Raw genomic sequence first — 22,855 nt, 5'->3', positions numbered from 1 at the left:
CCAGGAGCCCTCCAGCTCCCTTGGAGATCCAGGGGTTTTCTAGGTTTTCTAGGTGTCACCCCGAGATCAGGCTCACAAAGCACCATTATTTTTTCCCATGACTGTATTTTCCAGCCATAAATGTTCTCCAAGGTAAATAAACCCGCTCACCTGGGGCGAGGGGGTTGTCTCCTCTTGAGAGACTTGGCTTCCACCAGCCTTGCTACATCGGTACCTTTAATCCACGGAAAAGTAAAGACAAAAGGAAAAGAAATGTGTTGATGAATTGCTTTGTTTCAATTTTGTAATCATGCCATATGTAATTTACTTTGTGATTGTAGTGGAATATATATATATATTTTTTTTTTATTTCCTTAGGCAAAAAAAAAAAGTGAATGTCAGTTTTTTGACCCTCTCAGTAATCGAGGGAAAATAGGTGGTTTTAAGGAGAAGGTGTCCTTGTGGACAGATCCAGAGTGGGAGTTTGGCAAACTGACATCTATTTCTATGCCTGGAAATATAAAAAAAAAAACCTCCTGAGAAGTGTTTGTGAATTGTCTCACAATTTGCATTACAAACTGAAATGCAAATCACTACTGCACTGTGTGTGTTACCTTTAGGATCTCAAAACCTGTTTTTGGTTTGAAGCATTTTTTCTTTATATAATTCCCATAAAATAACACCCCCCTCCCCCGATACCTGATAGTTTCTTTTCCCTCAATGAAATTTTTCAGAGTTTCCTTTTTTGCTTGTCCTGATTACTCATTTTCTCTTTTTGTTTCCCTGTTTTGTTCTTTATTTTCCTTAATCTACCTGCTGAAATCACGCCATCCAATCAACATACAATGCGAAAACCATGTCTCCGTCTGTATGTTGTGCACCTGCTGCTCAAAACAAAAAAAAAAACCCTAAATTTGTAAATAACTCTTGCCAATATCCATCCATGAAAACATCACATATAGGACACGGTTGGTTTCATTGAATTTAAACAATTCTTTCAAGCCTCTGCTTTTATTTTCTCTCGTTTTTCTTTTGATTTGATAAGTTGTTTGGTTTGGTTTTTTTGAGTTTTTTTTTTGATGAGATTTCCGATTGCACTGGTGAAAAAGCCTCACTGCAGCACTGCCCCAAACTGGCTTCTTTCTGCACCTCCTTCCCTGGGCTAATTGGTGACATGAGGCAAACCCAGTTACCAATAGCTCTGCTCTCTGTTCCCCCCCACTTTGCTAAAGGGGAGACTCCCACTTGCCTTATTTCCATGGAAAACGGGATGGGATGATTAGGAGGGAATGATGCTCCTGGATGGGCTGGAGAGGAGAAGATTGGCTGGCTGGGAAATGCTTCACTTTAAAACCGGTGGCACCAAATTCAGCTCTTGGAAAGTGGGTTTGGTTTCTTTTGAACAAGATGTTTTCTGCCAAAAAAACCCAGTATTATAAGGCAGAAACATTCTGAAGTGATGACAGACTTGCTGCCCTCAAATCAAAAGAGAAATGATTGAAATGATAGGAAAAATTATCTTTACTCCACTTGGAAAATTCCCTGTGATACCAGCCCATAGAATTATTTTGGACACAGAGTCCCTGGGCTGCAAAACCAAACATCTCAAGTTAAAGCATAAATCGTGGTATGAACAAAGCTGAAAAGTACCAGGAGCCACATCCCACTGGGAATTTAGTGCCTGATTCCAAAGATGCCTTTGGAAATCCTGGCCTTTTTCTTTGAAAATTAAGCAAAAGAGAATGAATAAAGAAAAATGCAATCTAAATATATTTTTTTCCCTGATATTTAATTATCTTGGCTATGGTTAATAACACAAAAGAGACCATAAGCTTATCAAAAATCTTTGCTTGGCCACCTGACAACAGCTCTTGGATCTGTAACATCTGCATTTCCTGCTGCACAGTTGCTGTTAAGACCCAAATCAGGGGGAATCTTCATGCCAGGCTGCACAGAAGCTCCGTGACCGTTCATGGAGGGTCACAGGGGGGATTTCCTAGGAAGCAGCAAAGGAGAAAATGACAATGTGTGAGTGAAAATTTGCTCAGGGTGAGCCAAGAAAGGAATTTCTGTGGTGGCTGAAAGTGCTACAGATGTGTGGCAGCAGCGAGATGTCTGCTGCACCCCTGGCCCAGGCAGCACAGAAAAGTGCCCTGGCATCAGCTGTGAAAATATACTGGGAAAAAACCAGTTTATCTCCATTTGGCCAACTTTTGGTTCACGTTCAGGTGAAGGATTTCAAAGCTCACCCTGCTGTTTGTTAGGATCGCAGTTGCTGTTTCATAGAGACGAGTCCAGGCTCCTTCCATCACCTGGCATCCCAGTGAGGTCTTTGGAGAACCACTTTGTCCTCCTGAGATGTTTTCTTCCTTCCACTGCTGCTGGGACACTGCAGTGAGTGCAGCAGGAGCTCCAAAGTTCAAGGGAAGCCTGGAGGAGACTGAAATCAGAGCTCACCAGGGGCTGCAGCTTCTTCAAGAGGGGCAGCTCCAATCCCTGCTCTGTGTGAGCAGGGAAAGGACCCAGGGAATGGCTGGAGCTGTGTCAGGGCAGGGTCAGGTTGGATCCCAGGAAAAGGTTCTTCCCCCAGAGGCTGGTTGGGCACTGCCCAGGCTCCCCAGGGCAGTGGGCACAGCCCCAAGGCTGCCAGAGCTCCAGGAGGGTTTGGACAACGCTCTGAGGGCCAGGGTGGGATTGTTGGGATGTCTGTGCAGGGCCAGGAGCTGGACTGGGTGATCCTTGTGGATCCTTCCAACTCAGGATATTCTGTGAAGCAGGGAACAAGGAGGGATCTGGGCATCACACAGAGAAAATCATTCTTCCAGCATTCCAGGCTCAGGATGTAACTGCAATGACAGAGTCCTTAAGGCATAGATGAGTGTGGCAAAAATCTTCAAAAATCCTCTTAAAATCAGCAATGGATTCCTGAGCTTCAGAGGAAGCCAGGACCCTGTGCAAGGTTCAGGAACACTTCTGGCAATGCCACAGACATTTAAATGGGAACAAGGCCACTTCCTCAACAGTAGTTCCTCAACAGAATAAGTTAATTCTTGTCGATGGCGGATGAAGAGAAATGCTAAAGCTTCCTGAGCGATCCCATTTTTGCCTTGGTCAGATGCCTCTTCCAGCAGCTCTTTCTGCATCCCTGGGGACAGTGGGCACAGCTCCTGGGCTGGGCAGGAGATCATCCTGCTGCTGAGGGTGCTGCAGGAACAGCCCCAGGCGATGGCTGCACACCCTGCTCTTCATGGCTTCTGTCCTTTTCTGTGTGGAAAACTCTGGGGCTCCCAACAGAAGAAGGATGTGGAGCTGCTGGAGCCCAGAGGAGGCCAAGAAGATGCTCTGAGGGCTGGAGTCCCTCTGCTCTGGAGCCAGGCTGGGAGAGCTGGGGGTGTTCACCTGGAGAAGAGAAGGCTCCAAGGAGACCTGAGAGCCCCTTCCAGGGCCTAAAGGGGCTCCAGGAGAGCTGGAGAGGGACTTGGGACAAGGGATGGAGGGACAGGACAAGGAGGAATGGCTTCCCAGTGCCAGAGGGCAGGGATAGATGGGATACTGGGAAGAAGTTTTTTACAATGAGGGTGGGGAGGTCCTGGCCCAGGTTGCCCAGAGAAGCTGTGGCTGCCCCTGGATCCCTGGAAGTGTCCCAGGCCAGGTTGGATGGGGCTTGGAGCAACCTGTTCTAGTGGAAGGTGTCTCAGCCCATGGCAGGGGGTGGAAGGAGAGGAGCTTTAAGGTCCCTTCCAACCCAACCCAATTTGTGATTCTATGAAAACAAAGGGTAAAAGATAAGGCTGCCCATGGTGGGACAGCAATCAAGGCCAGTTTGTTATCCATGATATCTGTTCTCCCTGTTTCCTCCTGCTTTGCAGTTTGTTCAGGGATTTATCACTCATCTGAGCTCCTGTGGTGGGAAGTGGTGGCAGTGCCCAGGCCCTGGCTGGTGACTGGGTACCTTCAGTACCAGACCTTCCTCTTTCAGGAAAACAGGGCCAGGGCAGGGGAAAATGCTTTTCCAAACATAATTTTGGAGCTGCCAGTTGGATCATACCATCCCAAAGCTCTGGTGCCTGTTGTGAGGACCAAACAGCTGTGAGCATCTGTGCAACAGGAAAGCAACCAAAAAAACCCGGGAAGAATGACCTGGATAATCATGTGACACATCCCAGGGGTGGCTGAGCGGGGGGAGAATCGAGGCAAAGCACTGTTGTACCCAAGAAATATCGCACTGTGGAGTTTCCCCTTCAGCTGCATGTGACTCTTAACTCCTGCCTGGAAGGCTGAGGTGTCGAAGGACGGGTTTTCTCCGTGGTGTGCTGGGGGTGGCACATGCAGAGCCCTCCCACCCATCCCCAGCGTGTGCAATTTGGCCTCCCCACAGCAGAGAACTGTCCTTCGAACCGTCCCGGCCTCGGGGACGGGGGATTTGCCTGGGTTGTGAGGGATCCCACTGCGCTTTAGGGACTGCAGGAGTCACAGAGGGAGGCTTAGAGGCTGGGGAATAGAAATTGTACAGACTGTTTGTCCCTCCAAATCCCAGGGAATGGGGCATTACAGGCATAACTACACCGTTTTGAACCCCTTTCCCATTTATCCCCGTTTTCCATGTGTAAAGCACAGCCTGTGCTCAGCACGACCTCTCAGGCAGCCCAGCCCAAAGCAGATGTTGAGCATCCTGTCAGCTCTGATTATGAGGCCACAGCAAAGTCTGAGCAAGACAATATTCTTGCTGTTAAGCTGCAGGACTGTGGGAAGAGGGAGGGACAGCAGGGTCAGGGGAGAGATGGATCCTGCAGACACTGTCCGTGTGCTCCTCGGAAGAGCATAAGGCTAGAGCACAGGAAAGGTCTGGCTTGAGCATTGCTCTGAAGTTTAAACTCTGTCAGCCTTCCAGGCCTGAAAGTACTGTGAATGCCACATGAGGTCTGGTCTAGTTCCCACTGTTGGGAAGACCTGGTTCAAACAGGCTCTGGGTTAAAGCTCTGCCTTGCCCTGTGGAGCTCATCAGCCCCGCAGGGGGGAACAGGGGGACAGGGACCAGCTTAGTGATGGCACCTCCTTATCCAGCTGAGTGCCAGCTCTGCCCCACGGGCCCTTACGTGCCAAGGTGAGTCCAGCTGGAATGTGGTGAAGGGAAGGTAAGCCATGAGTGAAACAAAGCTGAGCTGATGCTCCGAGACAAGCGTTCCATCCCGAGTGCCTGTTCTCCCGCCCTCCAGCAACCCAGGGGAATCCTGCTTGTGCTTTGCCTGCCAGAGCTGGCTCTGTTGCTGACTGGAATGAGCTCCGTGTTGTCCTGCTCTTTCATGGAACATACCTGTGCTTTTCTCTTTTCTCTTTATTTGAGGACTGAGTCTGATTGACGGTCTGTGCCTAACTCTGAGCTGCTTGTGTTTTTAACCTGAGAGAAACCGAGTGCATGCCTGAGACTGATTTCTTGGACTCTGATGGGATTGGTGGAATGCAATGCTAATGGCCCAAAAACTGAGCTGGCATTTAAAGAAATGAATAGATCCAACAAGCCCCCCAATTTCAGCATGAGCTCTGTAGCCAAACGAGCAAGAAACGTGGGTCAGTTCAATGTGACTGGGTGTCACCTGTTAAAACAATAATACAAGGGAAATACTATTTTTGCTCATCTTTACCAACAAGAGCTCCTTATGATTATATTTTCTGCTCCACTGCTTGCTAGTTTAAAGTAGGATGCTTTCTCTCTTTAGCTCGCTCAGTCAAAATAAGTGGCTGTGAACAGAGATTCACAAATAGGTGAATTGGGATCAGTATGGAAAGGGGCAATATTTTTTTATCTCCTTCAAATAGGAGGGCAAGAGGGATCTGGCTTTTGCATGTTTTCTTTTGGAAAGAACCCTCTCTAGATTAGCTCATTGGGGCAAGAAACCTCTTTCCCCTGAAGGAAAGAAGAAAAAAAAAAAAAAGATGGGGTGAGGGGTGGGGAGAATCATCCAAAACAAATGGAAATCTGAATCTGTCTCCAGCAGTTCTTTGATCCACCTGCAAAGGCACATTTAATGGCAATTGGAAAAACCAGCAGGTTCCTAAGGCATCCTCCTGCTGTTGAAAGCTCAACCTCCCCAGTTGACTCGCTGCCATTGATCCATCTCCCAAACAAGTCTTTCTGGTGCCCTTTCTCTTTGATGAACCTGTCCAGTTACTCTCTGTATAAACAGATCTAAAACTTGCAGGTTGGAAAACATCCTCATTCCTTCAAGGATGTTTGAATCTTCACTGGACAATGCCTTTCTTTGTTACATTACAGGCTGTACACGCCTGTCTTGGCTTCAGTTCAGTTCAGAGCTGACCAAGACGTCCAAACAACCTCATTCCTTACAAAATGAAAATATGGCACCACTCCGTCTCCCCGAGTCTTTCTGGGGGAGAAAATCTGCCTTTCTCAAAGCAAATCAGACCTCCATGGACAGCGTGAAAGGGCCTTTTCTGTCACTGACCCAGTAGCAGAGGGGAGGGCTCTTGTGGAGAGGGATTTTCTCATTCTTGCTGCATGTGGAGTGATCTGCACTGACGAATGTTTCTTTTGGAAGGTTTTCTGGTGGCCGATTTGCTGCTTAGATCGTGAAGCTGGTAATTTTAATTTCTTTTTTCGCGGGCTGTGGTTTCCGAGCGCGTTAATTTCTGAAGGACACAAAACCTTTACTTTCCGCAGGACAACTTCATCAACCTCAGCTTCCTGAGGCTCTTCAGGGCAGCCAGACTCATCAAACTCCTCCGCCAGGGCTACACCATCCGAATCCTGCTCTGGACATTCGTGCAGTCCTTTAAGGTGAGTTTGGGAGACGTGGGTCACACTTGGTGCATCCACAGCGTCCTCCCCTGGGGATCAAACAGCTCCCCTTGCCAAGGGAATTCCCTCTGCACCACCATTCCATCACAGGGATATTAATTCTGCAGGGAGGCAAACTGGGTAGCACTGACCAGCCCCTGAACGCTGCATTTTGGAAGATGAGCCCAAAAGGCTGCTGGTGCGGATTCCAGCGGGTGCACAGAGCTCAGGCTGCCCTTGAAACCACCCCAAAATCCCCGGGGCAAAGCCTTGATGCTCAAGCATTTGCATAAGGAGGTGGTGCCCTGGTGACTGTTATTTGCCTGCAGCGAGTGGGAGGTCAAATGGCTTTCACCAGGACTTGGGTGTTGTAGAAGGTGTGGCAGAGGCAAACCCCAAACCACTGGGGTTTGGTGACACAAACTGGGGAGCTGCAGAACGCAGGGCTGGGCTCTGATGACGTGGAGGATTTTAAAAAGATGAGGTGTTGTTCTGAAGTGCAGGTGGTTGCTTGGCCTGGTTTCTCCTCCCTCCCAGCAAGACTCAGCACGTTGTGGCCCAGGGGTGACTTCTGCTCCAAGTGACCCTAAACCAACTGCCTTACAGCAGAGCACTGCTCAGCCCATGCTTAGCTGTGAGCCAGCTCTTTTCCACACCTAAATAAGAGCCCACGTGCCCCAAAGCTGCTTATTTTTGTTTTGCAGCCCGTTTGTGCATTGTTTTGGGCTTTAACTCTGGTTATGGGGCTTGCTCAGGTACTGGAGTGCAGAGAGGAGAACATATAACGTGAAATAAAGACTGTTATCAGGCTCTAACACAAGGGCAGAGCTCCAGTCCCTGCCAGGCAGATGTTCCCACTCAGGAGGGTGTCCTTGGACTGTGTGGCCTTGGCTGGATCTTGGCAGAGGGGCTCAGCCCTGGCCTTTTCCAGCACAGCCCCGACCCTTTCCAAGGGTGTGTGCAGAGAGCTGTCCTGAAACGGAGACGGGACACTCCTGCACTGCCTGGGCAGCTCTTTGTCTGTCTGTCTGTCCCCCCAAAGCTGAGTTCTCAGTCTTTCATCCTTGTGCAAGGGTGTCCAGCAGAAACCACATCAGCCCTTTGCCCCAGGGTTCCTTCGGGTTTTGCCCCTGGGGGACATCAAGGGCATCAGGGGGGGCATCAGCACCGGCCAGGCAAGGGAGGGGATTGTCCTGCTCTGCTCTGGGCTGGGGCAGCCTCACCTCGAGTGCTGGGGGCAGTTTTGGGAGGACACAATGTAAAAAAAAGATCTAAAGCTGTTGGAAAGTGTCCAAGGGAGGGACACAAGGATGGTGAAGGGTCTGGAGGGGCCATAGGAGGAGTGGCTGAGGGCACTTGGGGTGTTCAGCTGGAGAAGAGGAGACTGAGGGCAGAGCTCAGGGCAGTTCCAGCTTCCTGGGGAGGGGCAGAGGAGGGGCAGGGACTGAGCTCTGCTCTGGGGGGACCAGGGACAGCACCCAGGGAATGGCTGGAGCTGTGTCAGGGCAGGGTCAGGTTGGATCTCAGGAAAAGGTTCTTCCCCCAGAGGCTAGTTGGGCACTGCCCAGGCTCCCCAGGGCAGTGGGCACAGCACCAAGGCTGCCAGAGCTCCAGGAGGGTTTGGATGATCTTCTTAAGGACAGGGTGGGATTGTTGGGGTGTCTGTGCAGGGCCGGGAGTTGGACTGGATGGTCCTGGTGGGTCCTTTCAGACTCAGGATATTTTATGATTCTTTGATTCCCACTGGGCCCCCCATGGCTGTATAACCCCTCTCCTGCCCCCAGCACCACATGGGCTAATCCTATGGCAAGACTTCTCCTTTTTTCAGCTATTACCAATTAAGAAGCATTAATTACCCATTTGTTTAGCCCAAGTGGAAAGCAGCTATCACTCTCAGCTTGGGTGACATAATTACATCGCAGCCTCCACTGATTTCTTGCTAAAACTCAGAAGCTTTTTGTCCTCCTGGGCCTGCAATCTGTGCCTGTTTCAGAGCAGCAACTCGTTTCTGGGATGGATATGGGTTTTTTTGCAGATTACATTTACAGCAAGGTCATTAAAAATTAACATTCATACAATTATGCATAGAAAGTGCCAGGGCCTGCTGGTAGTTCCAGTGCTTGCTGGGAAGCTTTGGGTTGTGTTTTCCCTGCTTGCAAGGATACACAGAGAGCCTTTGGAAAGCCCTGGCTGTTCTGGGATTGATGAATTCGTGGCTCCAGGGGGGTTGTTGACAGAGCTGTTCACATTCTCCTCCCAGCTCCTTCACTTGAAGGACAAATGCCACAAAACACAGTCCTGCCCAGGGATTAAACACTCCTGGGTGCTGTGCCTTTGCTGTCATTAACACCACCTTCTCCTTTCCCACAGGCCTTGCCTTATGTGTGTCTCCTCATTGCAATGCTCTTCTTCATCTATGCCATTATTGGCATGCAGGTAAAACATTTGGCTCTCCTTCTGCCCACACTCAGCCTGGGTTTGTTCAGGGAGCAGCTGGGTTATTGCCTCCTCAGCTGGGTTAGGATGAGGCAAAAAGCTCTTCTTGCCTGGTGTCAGGGAAATTAGAAGTGGAAAAAAGGGCCACTTATTGTCATGTTTTAAGTTGAACGTGGCCCTGGGTGTACAAAGAGAATGGGCAGACACATCAGCTGTGGGGATGAGCCTGTACCACTGCCTTTCCAGCAGCAGGGTGGGCATCTGTGTCTCCCATGGGAAGAGACATCCCTTCCCCTGGCTATGGACACATCAAGACACTGCACTTTTCTGAGAAGAAATCCCAAAGTTTTGTTGGCCTGGGATGGAGCTGCACTGTTGGAAAGGTCCTGTGTGAACACAAAGCACAGTAACCTGGTGTTTTCCCCCATTTGACCTCCACAACACTTTTTTATCTCCCTCTTCAGCACAGAAATTATTTTAGCTTTTGAGATCCCTCACGCCAGGAAATAATTATTTCCCTGCCTTTTTACTCAACTCCACTTGATCCACCTTTCCTGACAACATCCATGGGAGGGTGTGCTTGGTCTGAATCCCTTCTGTTTCCCATGGCAGGTATTTGGGAACATTGCATTAGATGATGAAACCTCCATTAATCGCCACAACAACTTCCGGACCTTCCTCCAAGCCCTGATGCTTCTGTTCAGGTAAGAAGGGGGTAATAAAACACCAGCTGACTTGCATGTGAGCAGGGAAAAAAGTCTCTGCTTGGCTGCTGAGCCTTGGGCATCCTCTGGGAAAGGTATTTGAGTAAAGCAGCCATTCCTGCTTCCTCCTCCTCGGTGGATCTGAGCCGACACATCATCATCTCCACAACGTGTCACCCAGGGCTGTGACACCCCCTGGCAGCTCAGGCAGAAGCTTAATATAGGACAGCTCCCCCTGTATAACTGATTGATGGGTTTCCTGTCATGAAGTTTGTTTTTTTTCTTTTTTTTTTAAAGTGAGAATCCCTTAAATTGGTCATTTTAACACTTCATCCACCAACCCCCCGCCTCTGCTTCGGAGTGCAAGTGTTTCCCTCTGGGTTAATTCTGCAAGGAAACAAAGCATTTTCGAATTAAAACCCAAGCAATTAATTTTTCACCGAAGATTTTCATTTTCAGAACCTGTCAAAACTGAAGTTTGGGTCCTGCTGCAGCTCAGGGCAGTTTGGGGGGGGTGGTGTGGAGACCCCCCAGTTAACCCCAGCTCTGCAGATGATGTGGAGCTTGTAACTGGATCTCTTGCCTGGGATTTGGTTTCCATAGTTTCTGTGAGGCCAGATGGAAATGAAATTAGCCCTCTCTAGCTCAGAATAATCACTCAGCTCAAAGCCCTGCATTTTAATAAAATTGGATAATTACTCAGTCTCGTGGCCAGACCTCGTGGTCCCTTCACACGCCACAGTGGGACTGAGGGGCAGCAGGACTGGGATGAGGAAGGAACCAGATTACTCTGATATGTGGAGATCCCCTGACATCCAAGCCATTGCAGGGGGTGCTTTATTTTGAGGACAAACCCTTTGGGACTCCAAAACTTTTCCTTTTGGCTGTTTTTCTCAGCAGCTGAAGTTAGAGGGGGAGGAGGGAAATGATGAAAACACCCAGGAGACTGGCATGAAAAAGAGATTCATGGCACTATGACCAACCAGACCGTGCTGGAATTTATCTGCCTGATAAAGAAAATAAGAGACTCAAGTGGAGAAGCCTGATTTCATTTCCCATCATCTCCACTGGGTTTAGAGCCAGCACTAGGACAGAAGTGTTTGGCTGCTTCAAAAGGGAACAATCTAAACTCTGTTTACTTAGATTTGCACTGGACATGTTGAAATCAATCTGGTTTTATTCTCCATAAAAGCAATAAAGCTTTTAGCCTACCTCAGCCTGTCTGGCTTCTTTTACCCCCCTGTGATGGAAGGAAATGTTATTCTCTTTTCTTTCCACATCAGCAGGCTGGTAATTCAAATTCCCAGTGTAAATACAGTCTCTCCACCTGGACACAACCTTCACCTAATTAATTTAGTTAATTAGGCAGAGTAACACTGGGAGGTGGCTGCCCCTGGGGTCTGTAAGGGGAAGGGGGTGGATAAACTCACTTCTGCCCTCCCATCCCCAGGAGTGCCACGGGGGAAGCCTGGCACGAGATCATGTTGTCCTGCTTGAGCAACAGAGCCTGTGACCCCCTCTCTGGCCTCACCAAGAAGGAATGTGGCAGTGATTTTGCCTATTTCTACTTTGTGTCCTTCATCTTCCTCTGCTCCTTCCTGGTAAGTCGGTCCTGATCCCTCCCAAAGTGGGGGTGCTGTGGTGGATCCCCCCAAACACTCCCCACCCCTTTACCTCCTCCTCCTTAATTATAATTTATCCAACACCACCAGACAGCTTTGCTAAACCCCATTTACCATCCTGGTGATAAAATCCCTTTAATCCCCAAAGAGATCATTTAGTCATTAGTTTAAAGGGAAGGGATTTATCTTTCTTCTCACAGGGGGGGTCTAATATCTGGAATTAAGCACTAATCGGTTTTGTCTTGATTTGTAACACGGGCCTTTGAAGAAGGGGACTGGGGAGGGCAGGGTGAGAATGGCTGAGACAACACCAGTGCAGAAGCTCTTGCTGGGAGCATCACACTCATTTGATGCTCTGTGTTCTGTTTTGTTGGTCAAAGAAATGCAATAATCATTTGCTGCTGCCAGAAAAGCTTTTAGACATGGAAGTGTTCAGTGCTTGGGTCGTGCCTGTGCTTTAAGAGGGGCTTTAAGAGGTGCCAGTGCCCTCCCTGAGCACTGGCACAGCCACAAACATCCCTCTGCCCCTGGGGGTTTGTTCCCTCTCCAGCACCACTGGGGCCAGAGGAATGGAAAACCAGGGGCAGGGACCCAATTAAGCTTCAAGCAGGAAGAGATGAAGGCTCTGAAATGAACCCAAAAGCAGCGTCTGGAGCTGCCACAGCTTTGCTCTCAAACAGCAGATTGGCTGCTTTGTGCAGCTAATCCTGCTCTCCTCAGAACCCTTCCACCAGGAAAAGGAGCTCCACGGGGCAGTTTGATGCTGGGTGTAGACACACCAACTTCAATGGCCCCTGCTGGCATCCTCTGTCCCACTGCTGTTGCTCCTTTGACACCCCAGGGATTATTTCTTCTGAAGAGTTTAAAAAAAACCTGGAGCCCTGAAAGCTTACATGAAGTTAATGCTCCACTCAGTGACTCCTTCAGCACTCTTGAATTTTAAAACCAGGTTTTTTCCCTTGTGCAAATCCCTAACCTGACATCAGACGTTCTCAGTGTTATTTTCAAGCTTTTTATTTAAAAAAAAACCCCAGCAACAAACATCACATCCCCCCCAGAGCCCTCCCTGGCTGGATCAGCCATCTCAGCCAAAATGTAGCAGCAGAACTGGAGCTGTGCAAAAGCAGCTCTGTCCCTGGGTCAGAGCTCCTGGAAAAACCCCTGGAAACTGGACCAGGAGAGGTGAGAGCCCTTGTGAGCAGCAGAAGTTCCAAAAATAGGCAGTGGGAAGCCAAGCAGCTGGATTGGGCTGTAACTCATTCCTTAAAATGCACTCAGCACTTGACCATGTGGTTCCCCACAAGCTTTGCAGAGCCCCAGCCTTGCCAGGAGAGCACTTTTTTTTTTATGGTTTGCTCAGTGTTATGCCATAGATTGAGGGGAAATTGGATAATGTATTTGGTTTCCAATGGTGTTTCTGGCTCTGTGTGGACGTGCAGCTTGACATAATTTCCCCCCTGTAATTTGAGGGAGAGGAAAAAAAGATCAATTGAGATCCACGCTGAAAAATATCAATTGAAATCTATTACGAAAAATATAAATTGAAAGCTAAGAATGTAAGGGACAGAGGAAAACATCAATTGAAATTTATAGTGAAAATATGAATTGGAAGTTAAGAATGTCCAGGAACTTTAGAAACAGCTCCAGGCAGGGAAAGGGGAACTGTACTGAGCCATGGCTGGAGCTGGGAACACTGGGAAGGGATTTGGGATCAAGGGGCAAACTGTGAGAAGTTCTGCTGCCTCGGGATGCTCTGGGGACACTGTGCCATGTGGGAGGTACCTGCAGGACAGGAGTGAGCCCTGCTGATCCAGCTGGAGTTCTTGCAGCCTTTGAGCAGCTTCTTCAGAGCTGGTTTGGGCACCCCCATCCCTGCATGGGGACTCCAAGATGCTGGGGCTTGTCTGGGCCGTGGCACAGGGGCACAAACACCCAGGGAGGGGGGACACGAAGGGCCATCGTGGTTGCCCAAAGCCACCAGAGCTGTTTGATGGTGTTGGAGCTGATGAGCCTCACACAGGAGTGAATTCACACACTGCAGGGGCAGGAGCCTCGCTGGGGCTCTCAAAACACCAGAGGAAGTTCAACAAGTGCCACATTCTGCTCCTGGGATGGGGCAGCCCTGGATGTACTGACAGAGTGGGACTGAGAGGTTGGAAAGCAGTGCTGGGAAAGGGCCCTGGGGGTCGTGGTCAGTGGCCAGTTGGCCCTGAGTCAGCAGTGCTCTGGCAGCCAGGAGGGCCAAACATGTCCTGGGGGGCACCAGGGAGGGGATTGTCCCCTCTGCTCTGCCCTGGGGCAGCCTCACCTCAACATTGGGGCAGTTTGGGGGGACACAACAGAAGGAAGATATTGAGCCATTAGAGAATGTCCAAAGGAGGCAACGAGGATGGGGAAGGGCTTTGATTTGAAGCCGGGGGAGGACACTGAGGGCACTTGGGGTGTTCAGCTGGAGAAGAGGAGACTGAGGGCAGAGCTCATGGCAGTTCCAGCTTCCTGGGGAGGGGCAGAGGAGGGGCAGGGACTGAGCTCTGCTCTGGGGGGACCAGGGACAGCACCCAGGGAATGGCTGGAGCTGTGTCAGGGCAGGCTCAGGTTGGATCTCAGCAAAAGGTTCTTCCCCCAGAGGCTGGTTGGGCACTGCCCAGGCTCCCCAGGGCAGTGGGCACAGCCCCAAGGCTGCCAGAGCTCCAGGAGGATTTGGCTGATCCTCTGGGGCACAGGGTGTGACCCTTGGGGACAGGTCTGTACAGGGCTGAGGGTTGGACTGGATGATCCTTGAGGGTCCCTTCCAGCTCAGCACATTCTGTGACTCTGAAAATACATGGACTAAAGCTCTGGGGAGTGTCTGATCAGCTGTGGTGCTGATGTGGTGATTCATTACAGACTGAGCTCGTCTGTACTGGTGCATCCCAGCAAGGGCCAAGACCCCTCCTCCCTCCAGATCACACAGGGATATGAATTCTTTTAAACTGCACAAAGCCCAAATTCCACTGCCTGATTTTCTTTTAATGACATCCATATTCAGTTTAATTGTGCCCCACATTGAGTTTAATTGTGCTGACAGGCTGCTTGGCCACAGCCCTCCCTGCCCAGCACGGCACTGACAGCAGCAGCTCAGCCTCCCTGCAGAAGCCAGGAGAGAGGCAGAAAGGAGCCTTGTGCCCATCAGGTCTTTTTATCTGGCCCAGGAGCATCTCTTCCCTCCTGCTTTCCCACTCTGCTGGCTGCAGCTTGATCTTTTCCCGTTAAAAATCCTTGTGATTCTTCCCTTGGCTTTTATAAAAGCACAACCTTCCTGTGCCAGAGGTGTTTGCCAGGCTCTGGGTTAGTGGCCATCAGGGACAGGAGTGCTCTGTGTGTCCTGCTCCTCAGCTTTCTGGGGATCTTGGAAGGTTTCAGTTGTTATGAGTCTAAAATAGCACATTTAGGCTGAAGAATGGGTTTTCTTCTGGCCGTTCTGGTCCTGGTGTGGAAGTGCTGGAAGAGTTCCCATGTCTGGTTGGAGGAGCAGCTGCTGCAGCCCCTGTGCTGCTCTGGGCTGGGGTGGGGTGAGGGAGGGGCAGGGAGAGGGGCAGGGAGAGGGGCTGAGCCCTCAGGGCTCTGGGGTGGGTCACACTGGAGGGCAGCACCAGGACTGGGACCTGGAAAGCACCCACAGCCAAAGTCCTTGGCAAAGGGGCCTGCAGTGTGTGCAGGGGAGGAGCAGCAGCAGCAGCACCCCAAGGACCCAGGGCTCTGTTTGGAGAGTTTATTCTCTGGGGTCAGGCTGTTTCTTGAAGGAAGTACACATCCAGTTAAGGGAATCATGCCTGCTCCCCTTCCAGCTTTTCCTTTTCCTTTTTTCTCCCCTTTCCTTTTTTCTCCCCTTTCCCCTTTCATTTTTTCTACCCTTTCCTTTTTCTTCTCTTTCCTTTTTCTTCTCTTTTCCCTTTCCTTTTTTTCTCCTTTTCCCCCTTACCTCCTTTTCCCTTTCCTTCCCTTTCCCCTTTCCATTTTCTTCCCTTTCCCCTTTCCATTTTCTTCCCTTTCCCCTTTCCATTTTCTTCCCTTTCCCCTTTCCATTTTCTTCCCTTTTCCCTTTTCATTTTCTTCCCTTTCCCCTTTCCATTTTCTTCCCTTTCCCCTTTCCATTTTCTTCCCTTTCCCCTTTCCATTTTCTTCCCTTTCCCCTTTTCATTTTCTTCCCTTTCCCCTTTTCATTTTCTTCCCTTTCCCCTTTCCCTTTCCCCTTTCCCTTTCCCCTTTCCCTTTCCCCTTTCCCTTTCCCCTTTCCCTTTCCCCTTTCCCTTTCCCCTTTCCCTTCCCCTTTCCCTTCCCCTTTCCCTTCCCCTTCCCTTCCCCCTTCCCTTCTTCTTCCCTTCCCCCTTCCTTTCTTCTTCCCTTCCCCCTTCCCTTCTTCTTCCCTTCCCCCTTCCCTTCTTCTTCCCTTCTCCCTTTTCCTTCTCCTTCCCTTCTCTCCTCTTTTCTTTTCTCCCTTCTCCCCTTTCCCTTTTCCCTTTTCCCTTTTCTCTTTACCCTTTCCCTTTCCCTTTTCTTCCCTTTCCTTCCCCCTTCCCTTCTCCCTTCCCTGACTGCATTCCTGCTCCCTCTCTGCAGATGTTGAACCTGTTTGTGGCTGTCATCATGGACAACTTTGAATACCTGACCAGGGACTCCTCCATCCTGGGCCCTCACCACTTGGATGAGTTTGTCCGGGTGTGGGCCGAGTACGACCCCGCTGCCTGGTACGTACCCACTGACCCTGCTGGGGGACAGACAGACACACTGGGTGTAAATATTGTACCTGGACACACACAGAGCCTCTTTTAAGGAAAACAACTCCGAGGTGACACTGGTGGTAAACGCTCCAGCTGCAGCGGAGATGAACAAACCTGATGTCGTTAAAAGGGAGTTTCCTTCAAACAGACACAACCCAACCAAGCACGAGAGCAAAACCCACCCCCCTCCCCACACAGCCAAAAATTACCAGGGGAAATCCAAATTACCAAGTAGAAAAGCTGTTCATTCGTTGCCTTTGGTTTCTGCACCCCAGCTTGGAGATAAAACCACGCAGATCTCTGTGCTTCGAGGTGGTGGGGGAGGCTCTGCCCTGTCACCCCTCATTTGTGCAGGGGTTTTCTAGCTGAGAACCACCTTAATGGTTTCCCAAACCCTGTGCAGGTCCCTCAGGCCACGGCAGAGGATGTGTCACATCTGAGTCAAGTCCTGCAGGCTCCAACTCCATCACCTGCCTCTGCCCACCCACTCCCCAGCAGGGTGTTCCTGCTGAAAACATGGGATTTTTTTAAAGCAGCCCTTTCTCATTAATCCCAACGTTTTTGCTCTTGGAAGCCCCCTTCTAATGACATCGAGCTTTATGAGGCAACTTTGATCTTCTAAATGATATTTCAGCTTTTAGACTCGCAGTTGAAACGCGAGATGTGAAATAATCAGAAGGAAAGGAGCCAAAGGTTGGAAGCATTTTGGGTTCCCAACGAGCCTCTGAGGAAATGTTCCTGATGTTTGGGTGTGTTCAAGGAGGGGATGGTTCCTGCACACAGGGGAGGGTTTAGTTTGGGGGTTTTCTCTCTTTGCTTCCCTTACTCAAAGGGAAATTTTCACACCCATGGCACAGGTTTGGGAGATGGATCCCAGAGAAAGGGTTTTAAGGAATTTTTTAAACTTGAGGGAATGGCCCTGACCTGTGACCACTTCTAGAGCGAGACTGGGTTAATATATTGCTTTTCTGCACTGCCCACAAGGAGCTGCTGCCCATCAGCCCTGGGGACTGTGGTATTCTCATTTCTAGATGTTCTGTCACAGGTCACAGGAATTTCCTTGATATTCTGCACCCAGAGAATTTGCCTGTTTGGAGACTTTTTTTTTTTTAAATTTAAACCTCTACTAATTTTTCTCCATTTGCCTCCCCGTGAGCTACTTTGCAATGAATCTCCTCTGTGTTTTGAATTCTTTCAGCTCCTCCAATCTTTCCCCTCTTCTTTTTTTTTTCCCCCTTCAGCTGAGACAGATGCAGAAAAGTGTTTGTATAATCAGCAGCTCAAACTCCCTGCTAGCATGCAATTAAACTGCTTCAAAACCTCAGTTTAAATGATTTAGGGCAACTTTAAATGTAAACCTACCCCAAAATGCCTGCTTTTCTCTGAGCTGTGGGTGATTTTAACCACCTCAAAGCCATCCCTACTCCCAGCCTGAATATCCTCCACATTTACTCACAGCTTGTCATCTCCAAGCAGGTTTTCAGCAGCACGTGCTCTGGAACACAGACAATCCTTTGTGGGTATTTGGCAGGCACTAAATAGGGGGTTTTTTTCCTCCTTTTTAAAATCCAATCCTGTCTCTTAATGAGACTGAAAACTTGGGAGTGCCTGTTTGCTCCTTAAAAAATAGCCTTGGCTCTGCTGAAGGGCTGTGGGAGGAGTAACACACCTGCAAGGGGAAAAAAATGAGGATCAATGTGGGGGTTTTTTTAATGTTTCTGCGTTCAGGAACTTTCCACCCATCAGAGGCACAAATATGAAGTTTACAGAGAGATTTCTCGCTCTGTTAACTCCGAGCAGAGACTTCACATTTTGTGAGTCACTCCGGGGCCAAACCTTTTCACTTGCCGAGCTGTTAATGCAGAATATGTCATTTATTAACATCCAATTTTCTGCTTTTCTCTAACCTTGCTCCCTTTAATGCTCTGCTGGGACGTTATTGATGCTGGCAGAGTGTGAACAGTTCCACTGAAATCACTGACATTTTCAGAAGTGGGACTAAAATTCCCACAATTTAAAAGCCCTTCGCAGTTTAAGGCCAGAATTAATCTTTTCATCATTCTGATCTAAGATCTTCCCAATCTTTCTGATCTCAGAGGGGTTTTTTTCCAACTTATATAATTCTCTGGGTTGATGATTCTGTGATTTGGGCTGAATTGGTCACTCACTGATCACCTCTCTCAATGTTTCCTCTTTGATTGTCCCCCCAAAAAAAGGGAATTACAGTATTTGTCCACTTCCCTCAGATTAAGATCCTTCCACGAAAGATGCTGCATGGTTAAAAAGCACAAGTGTTGTTATATTTTTGTTATATAGATAATATTTTAAACATAGACTTAATGCGTATTTACAGCTCTATTTCTCGTATCACCTTTGGTTTTGTTACAAAATCCAACTTCCTGTAAACTTTTCTGGGGAAAAGCATTCAAAAGGAATTTAAAAAGGCATTTAGCAGCCGTTTTTCCAGATGTGTCACAGTCTGGAGGGGTAAGTATGGGGAAACTGTTGGATTTAGGGGTGGTAAAAGCCTTGGGCCCAAAGAAAAACAGAGAGAGAGAGAAATAAGGGAACCCAAGGTGGTTTGGGGGGGGCTGGGAGTTAATCAGGAAAGGAGTGAAAACACAGGATTTAAGGATGAACTGGACAAAACAAAAGAAAATTGGATTTCTAAGAGCTTTAATTTGTTCAGTGTATATAAAGTGAGCACTTTATCTCTCTCATACTTTCCCAGTGCCCACCCCTTAGAGATACTGGGAACACTGGTCTGGCCATCCCATTCCCAGGAGTTGTCCCAAAGAGGGAGATGCTGCTGGAAGCACCTTCAGTGGGGAGGAGGAGGTGCAGGGTCTGCCAGGGGAGAGCTTTCTCTTGGCTTCCTGGGATAAAAGGATGCTGAGGAAAATAAACAAAATCAGATTTAAACAAGAGGCTGTGGCTGCCCCAGCCCTGGAAGTGTCCAAGGCCAGGTTGGAGCAACCTGGGCTAGTGGCAGGTTGGGGGGGTGGAATGAGATGGGCTTTAAGGTCCCTTCCACCCCAAACCATTCCATGATTCCACGGACCTGGGAAAGAATCCCTGACTGTCCTCATTTTGTGCTTTCCAATGCAAAACATCTGCTTGTTCTCAAGCCTTGCAGGAGCTCTCAGAGAGCTCAGGGAACGGGGCAGACCTCATTTCTACACCCTGACTTCACAAAATCGTTCCAAAATTGGAGGTAAAGTCAACTCAACTTCTTGCCTCGGTTAAGCCAATATACTTTTTATAACCACATTTAGGCCTCCAGCCAAGACTTGCACAGTTCCATTTGCTCTGTTCCTGAATTAATAGTTTTGAGTGGCTTGGGAAGGCTTTGAATAGACCTTAATTTTTCCCCGTCCAGAAAAGCTGTAATATTGAAGGAGATATTCCAAAATATTCCAGCCTTCTTTATATGAAGTACCAAAATAAACACAGCCAAGCCAAATCATCTCAGTTTTCCTTCAGAGGTAATTGGGAGGCTCAGCTCTTTTTGCCTGTGGTTTGGTTACTTGCAAAAGGTGAAGAAATCAAATCCTGCCGTTAAATTAGCTGGAAATATTGTTGGGAGTTAATGAGAGTGACCAGAAAGCTACTGGGAGGTGTCTGATTCCACCTGCTGGGAACAATATTGTGATTTTCCCAGTGCCAACAGCCAAGTCGACCTTTGAGAGGAGAATTTCTGGGCTTGCAGCGAGTTGTTCAGTGCCCCTGAACCAGAGAACATCCCTGCTGGGGTTGTGTGGGAGGGAACAGTGGAAGGGAAAGCTTCCCAAGCTCTTCTGAATCCCAGGAATAACCCATGAAGGAGGTTCTTTGGGTGCTGCAGGCTCTGGGTTGGCTGGGGGGTGGCCAGGAGAGGCTGGAGGGAGATGCTCAGGCACAGGGAACTAAAACTTTAAATAAAGGGACCCAAAGCACTAGTGACAAAGGGAACCAAAACATTAGTGACAAAGGGAACCAAAACATTAGTGACAAAGGGCACCAAGTGGTTGGAAAGCCTTGCACAGAAGAAAATCCAAGGATGTGAAGTTTGATGAGCAGCTGGAAGTTCTCTCTCTCTCTCTGGGTTAAAGTTGCTCCTTCCTCACAAGCCCAATTTTTGCTGGACTAACCTTCCTTTACAGCACGTTCTGCCCTTCCAGCTCCTCCTGTTTTCCCAGGGAAAAGCTGATTGCTCCTGGTTTTTGCTGTCCTAACCTGTGACGTTTCCCTTCCAGTTGCCGGATTCATTATAAGGACATGTACAATTTGTTACGTGTAATTGCTCCACCCCTGGGCTTAGGAAAGAAGTGCCCTCATAGGGTGGCATACAAGGTTTGGAACTTCAGAGACTCCCTGAGGCATCTTTAGTCCTGGTTTTGTTTCCTTTTATCCCCCCCTCTGAGTGCAAATGCAGTAGAGAGAAGAAACTGTCCCATAACTAACCCCTTGCCTGAAAAAAGGAATGATTGACTGCCTCCTTTGTCCTCGATGCATCTCTTCCCTGTCTACTCCCACACCCCAGCTGGCTGGAGACAGGCAGCTTTATGAGACAGTGAACCCTCCAGCTCCCATCCTGAAGGCTCTGGGGGGAAGTGTTGGGGAAAAGCATCCCAGCACTTTATATATATATAAATATATATATATATATATTCACACCCCGGAGAGAAATGGCACCCCAAGGAGTGGCAATTCCACTTTGTCTGGGTTTTGTAGCATTGTCACTCCAGCTGAGTGACCAACCTTCCCTCTCCTGAGCCCAAAAGACATTGGATCTGGACAGTGGTTGCCTGGGCAGCACAGCAGGGTGGTTACCTGGGCTGGGGAGAGGTGAGGGATGAGCTTCTCACAGGTTGCCTTGGGGGCTAAATTATGTCCCCAAACTCTGATGGACACCCAGGGAAACCTCCTGTTCATGGCACAGGGAAGCTGTACAATGCCTGGGAGCTGAGGAGGGGGAATTAAGGACAGGTCTGGCCAAGAAATGAGCCCAGGAGAAGGAGAAGCACAGGGGATTTCCTGCAGTGATGGAGAGTAGAGGATGAAGGAGGGTGGAAGCAGCCAGCAGGGATTTTCTCTTCCACATCAGCCCAGGTGTTTTCCACACCTGCCTGGGGATTAAGAGCTCCCAAGCTTTGCAGAGGAGGCAGGAGACCCCCCAGCCCCAGCCCAGGAGCAGGAGAGGAGCCAGGGGGAAGACATTGGCTCCAATTACAATTTGTGTCTCTCAGCAGCCTTTAAATGAGCTCTGGGCTATAAAAGCTGGGTGGTATTTTAACTGCATCAGTTACCAAGGACAGGAATAGATGTTTTTGGCCGGGTAGGTTCTTTCTTCCACCCCCTCCTCCTCATATAGGAATTGAGACCCATGTCAGGACACTGGGCTGGTCTGCAGGTTCTTGCCTCTGTAGCTGTCCTGCTTGGAAAAGGGGATTTATAGGGGTGCTTAGGTCATGGTTGCCCTCCTGAGATTGAGGAGATGATAGTCCTGCTTTTCCAGGGGTTAAACTTTAATTAATAACATGCTGCAGTATCCTTGGGTCCCCTCAGCTGACAGGCAGCACAGATTTGCACATTATAATAAGCAGGCAGCTCACTGGGAAAACCAAATGAGATTGTCAGAGTCATGTTCCCAATTTTAACACTTAGAAAAAGGTGAAGGAGGAGAATTCCTTGCTGCTTCTGCACCCCTTGGTTTTCAGGGCAGGGTTCTATTCCACCACCACCATGTGCTAAGGTAGATGACCTCAGTAATGAGGTGGTCATTTCCCAAATCTCTGCCATTCCCAGCTCCTGGGACTGGGAACAGGACAGCTGCCCTTGGTGGTGGAGACAACCAGTTGTCTGGCCAAGAAATGAGCCCAGGAGAAGCACAGGGAGTTTCCTGCAGTGATGGAGAGCAGAGGATGAAGGAGGGTGGAAGGAGCCAGCAGGGATTTTGATGAGAGAGGTTGGCTTGATGAGAGAGGGGCCCTACCGAGTGTAAGGGAGAAAAATAGGTCCCCCTCCTGAAAATTGAGTGCTGGGCTCTGGTTTTGCCAAAGCTGAGCTCAGGCTGGAGCAGAAATCCCGGCTGGCTCAGGGTTGGCAGAGTCACACCCCGGGCGTGGCCGTCCCAATCTGTCCCTGAGCAAACACAGCAGGATTGGCTTCTTGCTTCCCTCCTAATCCACTGGCTCCCCTAAAAACCCCAAGTCCTCGTCCCCAGAAGGCAAGCTGCCCCTCTTATCCCAGAGCTGAGCGTGTTGGGAGCCCTGCCTCTCTCCCTGTCCCATAACTCTGCCTGCCAGCCCTCCCTGGCATGGTGAACTCCAGCCTCTGGATTGCCTGGGGCAGGGGGCGAGAAGGGGGAGCCTCCCCCAGCCCTCCAGCCACCCCCCAGCCCTCCCCACCGCCTGTCCCAGAGCAGAGCCATCAATCATTCCCCCGAGGGACCCCCGTGCTGTCCCTGCCGCCAGGAGCACACGTTGGGCGCTGAAACAACAGCAACGGAAGAAAACCTTCCTATTCACCCTCCTCTTCGTTTGGTTCTGTTCTCCTGAGAAATCTGATTAACCAGAT

At 49.3% G+C, this 22,855-nt stretch overlaps 1 protein-coding gene across 5 annotated transcripts in view; it reads left to right on the top strand.

Annotated features, from left to right (window-relative positions):
- The window catches only part of CACNA1B (calcium voltage-gated channel subunit alpha1 B), a 308,320-nt gene that overhangs the window by 258,088 nt on the left and 27,377 nt on the right, over positions 1 to 22,855 (top strand). For 3 of the 5 annotated variants that reach the window (XM_051807855.1, XM_051807858.1, XM_051807857.1), the window contains exons 34-38: positions 6,659 to 6,775; positions 9,146 to 9,211; positions 9,824 to 9,915; positions 11,366 to 11,516; positions 16,137 to 16,264. In XM_051807855.1, coding sequence (XP_051663815.1) covers positions 6,659 to 6,775; positions 9,146 to 9,211; positions 9,824 to 9,915; positions 11,366 to 11,516; positions 16,137 to 16,264 — 554 coding nt within the window. Of the gene's footprint in view, positions 1 to 941; positions 948 to 6,658; positions 6,776 to 9,145; positions 9,212 to 9,823; positions 9,916 to 11,365; positions 11,517 to 16,136; positions 16,265 to 20,532; positions 20,630 to 22,855 lie in introns of all 5 variants that reach the window. The other 2 variants (XM_051807859.1, XR_007907763.1) reach the window with 2 other exon arrangements.

This window comes from Manacus candei, unplaced genomic scaffold, assembly GCF_025592945.1.
Source record: "Manacus candei isolate 608988 ecotype Guabito, Panama unplaced genomic scaffold, ASM2559294v1 h1tg000071l, whole genome shotgun sequence".
In the NCBI taxonomy this organism is placed as follows: Eukaryota; Metazoa; Chordata; class Aves; order Passeriformes; family Pipridae; genus Manacus; species Manacus candei.
This window is presented reverse-complemented; position numbering and strand designations above follow the sequence as displayed.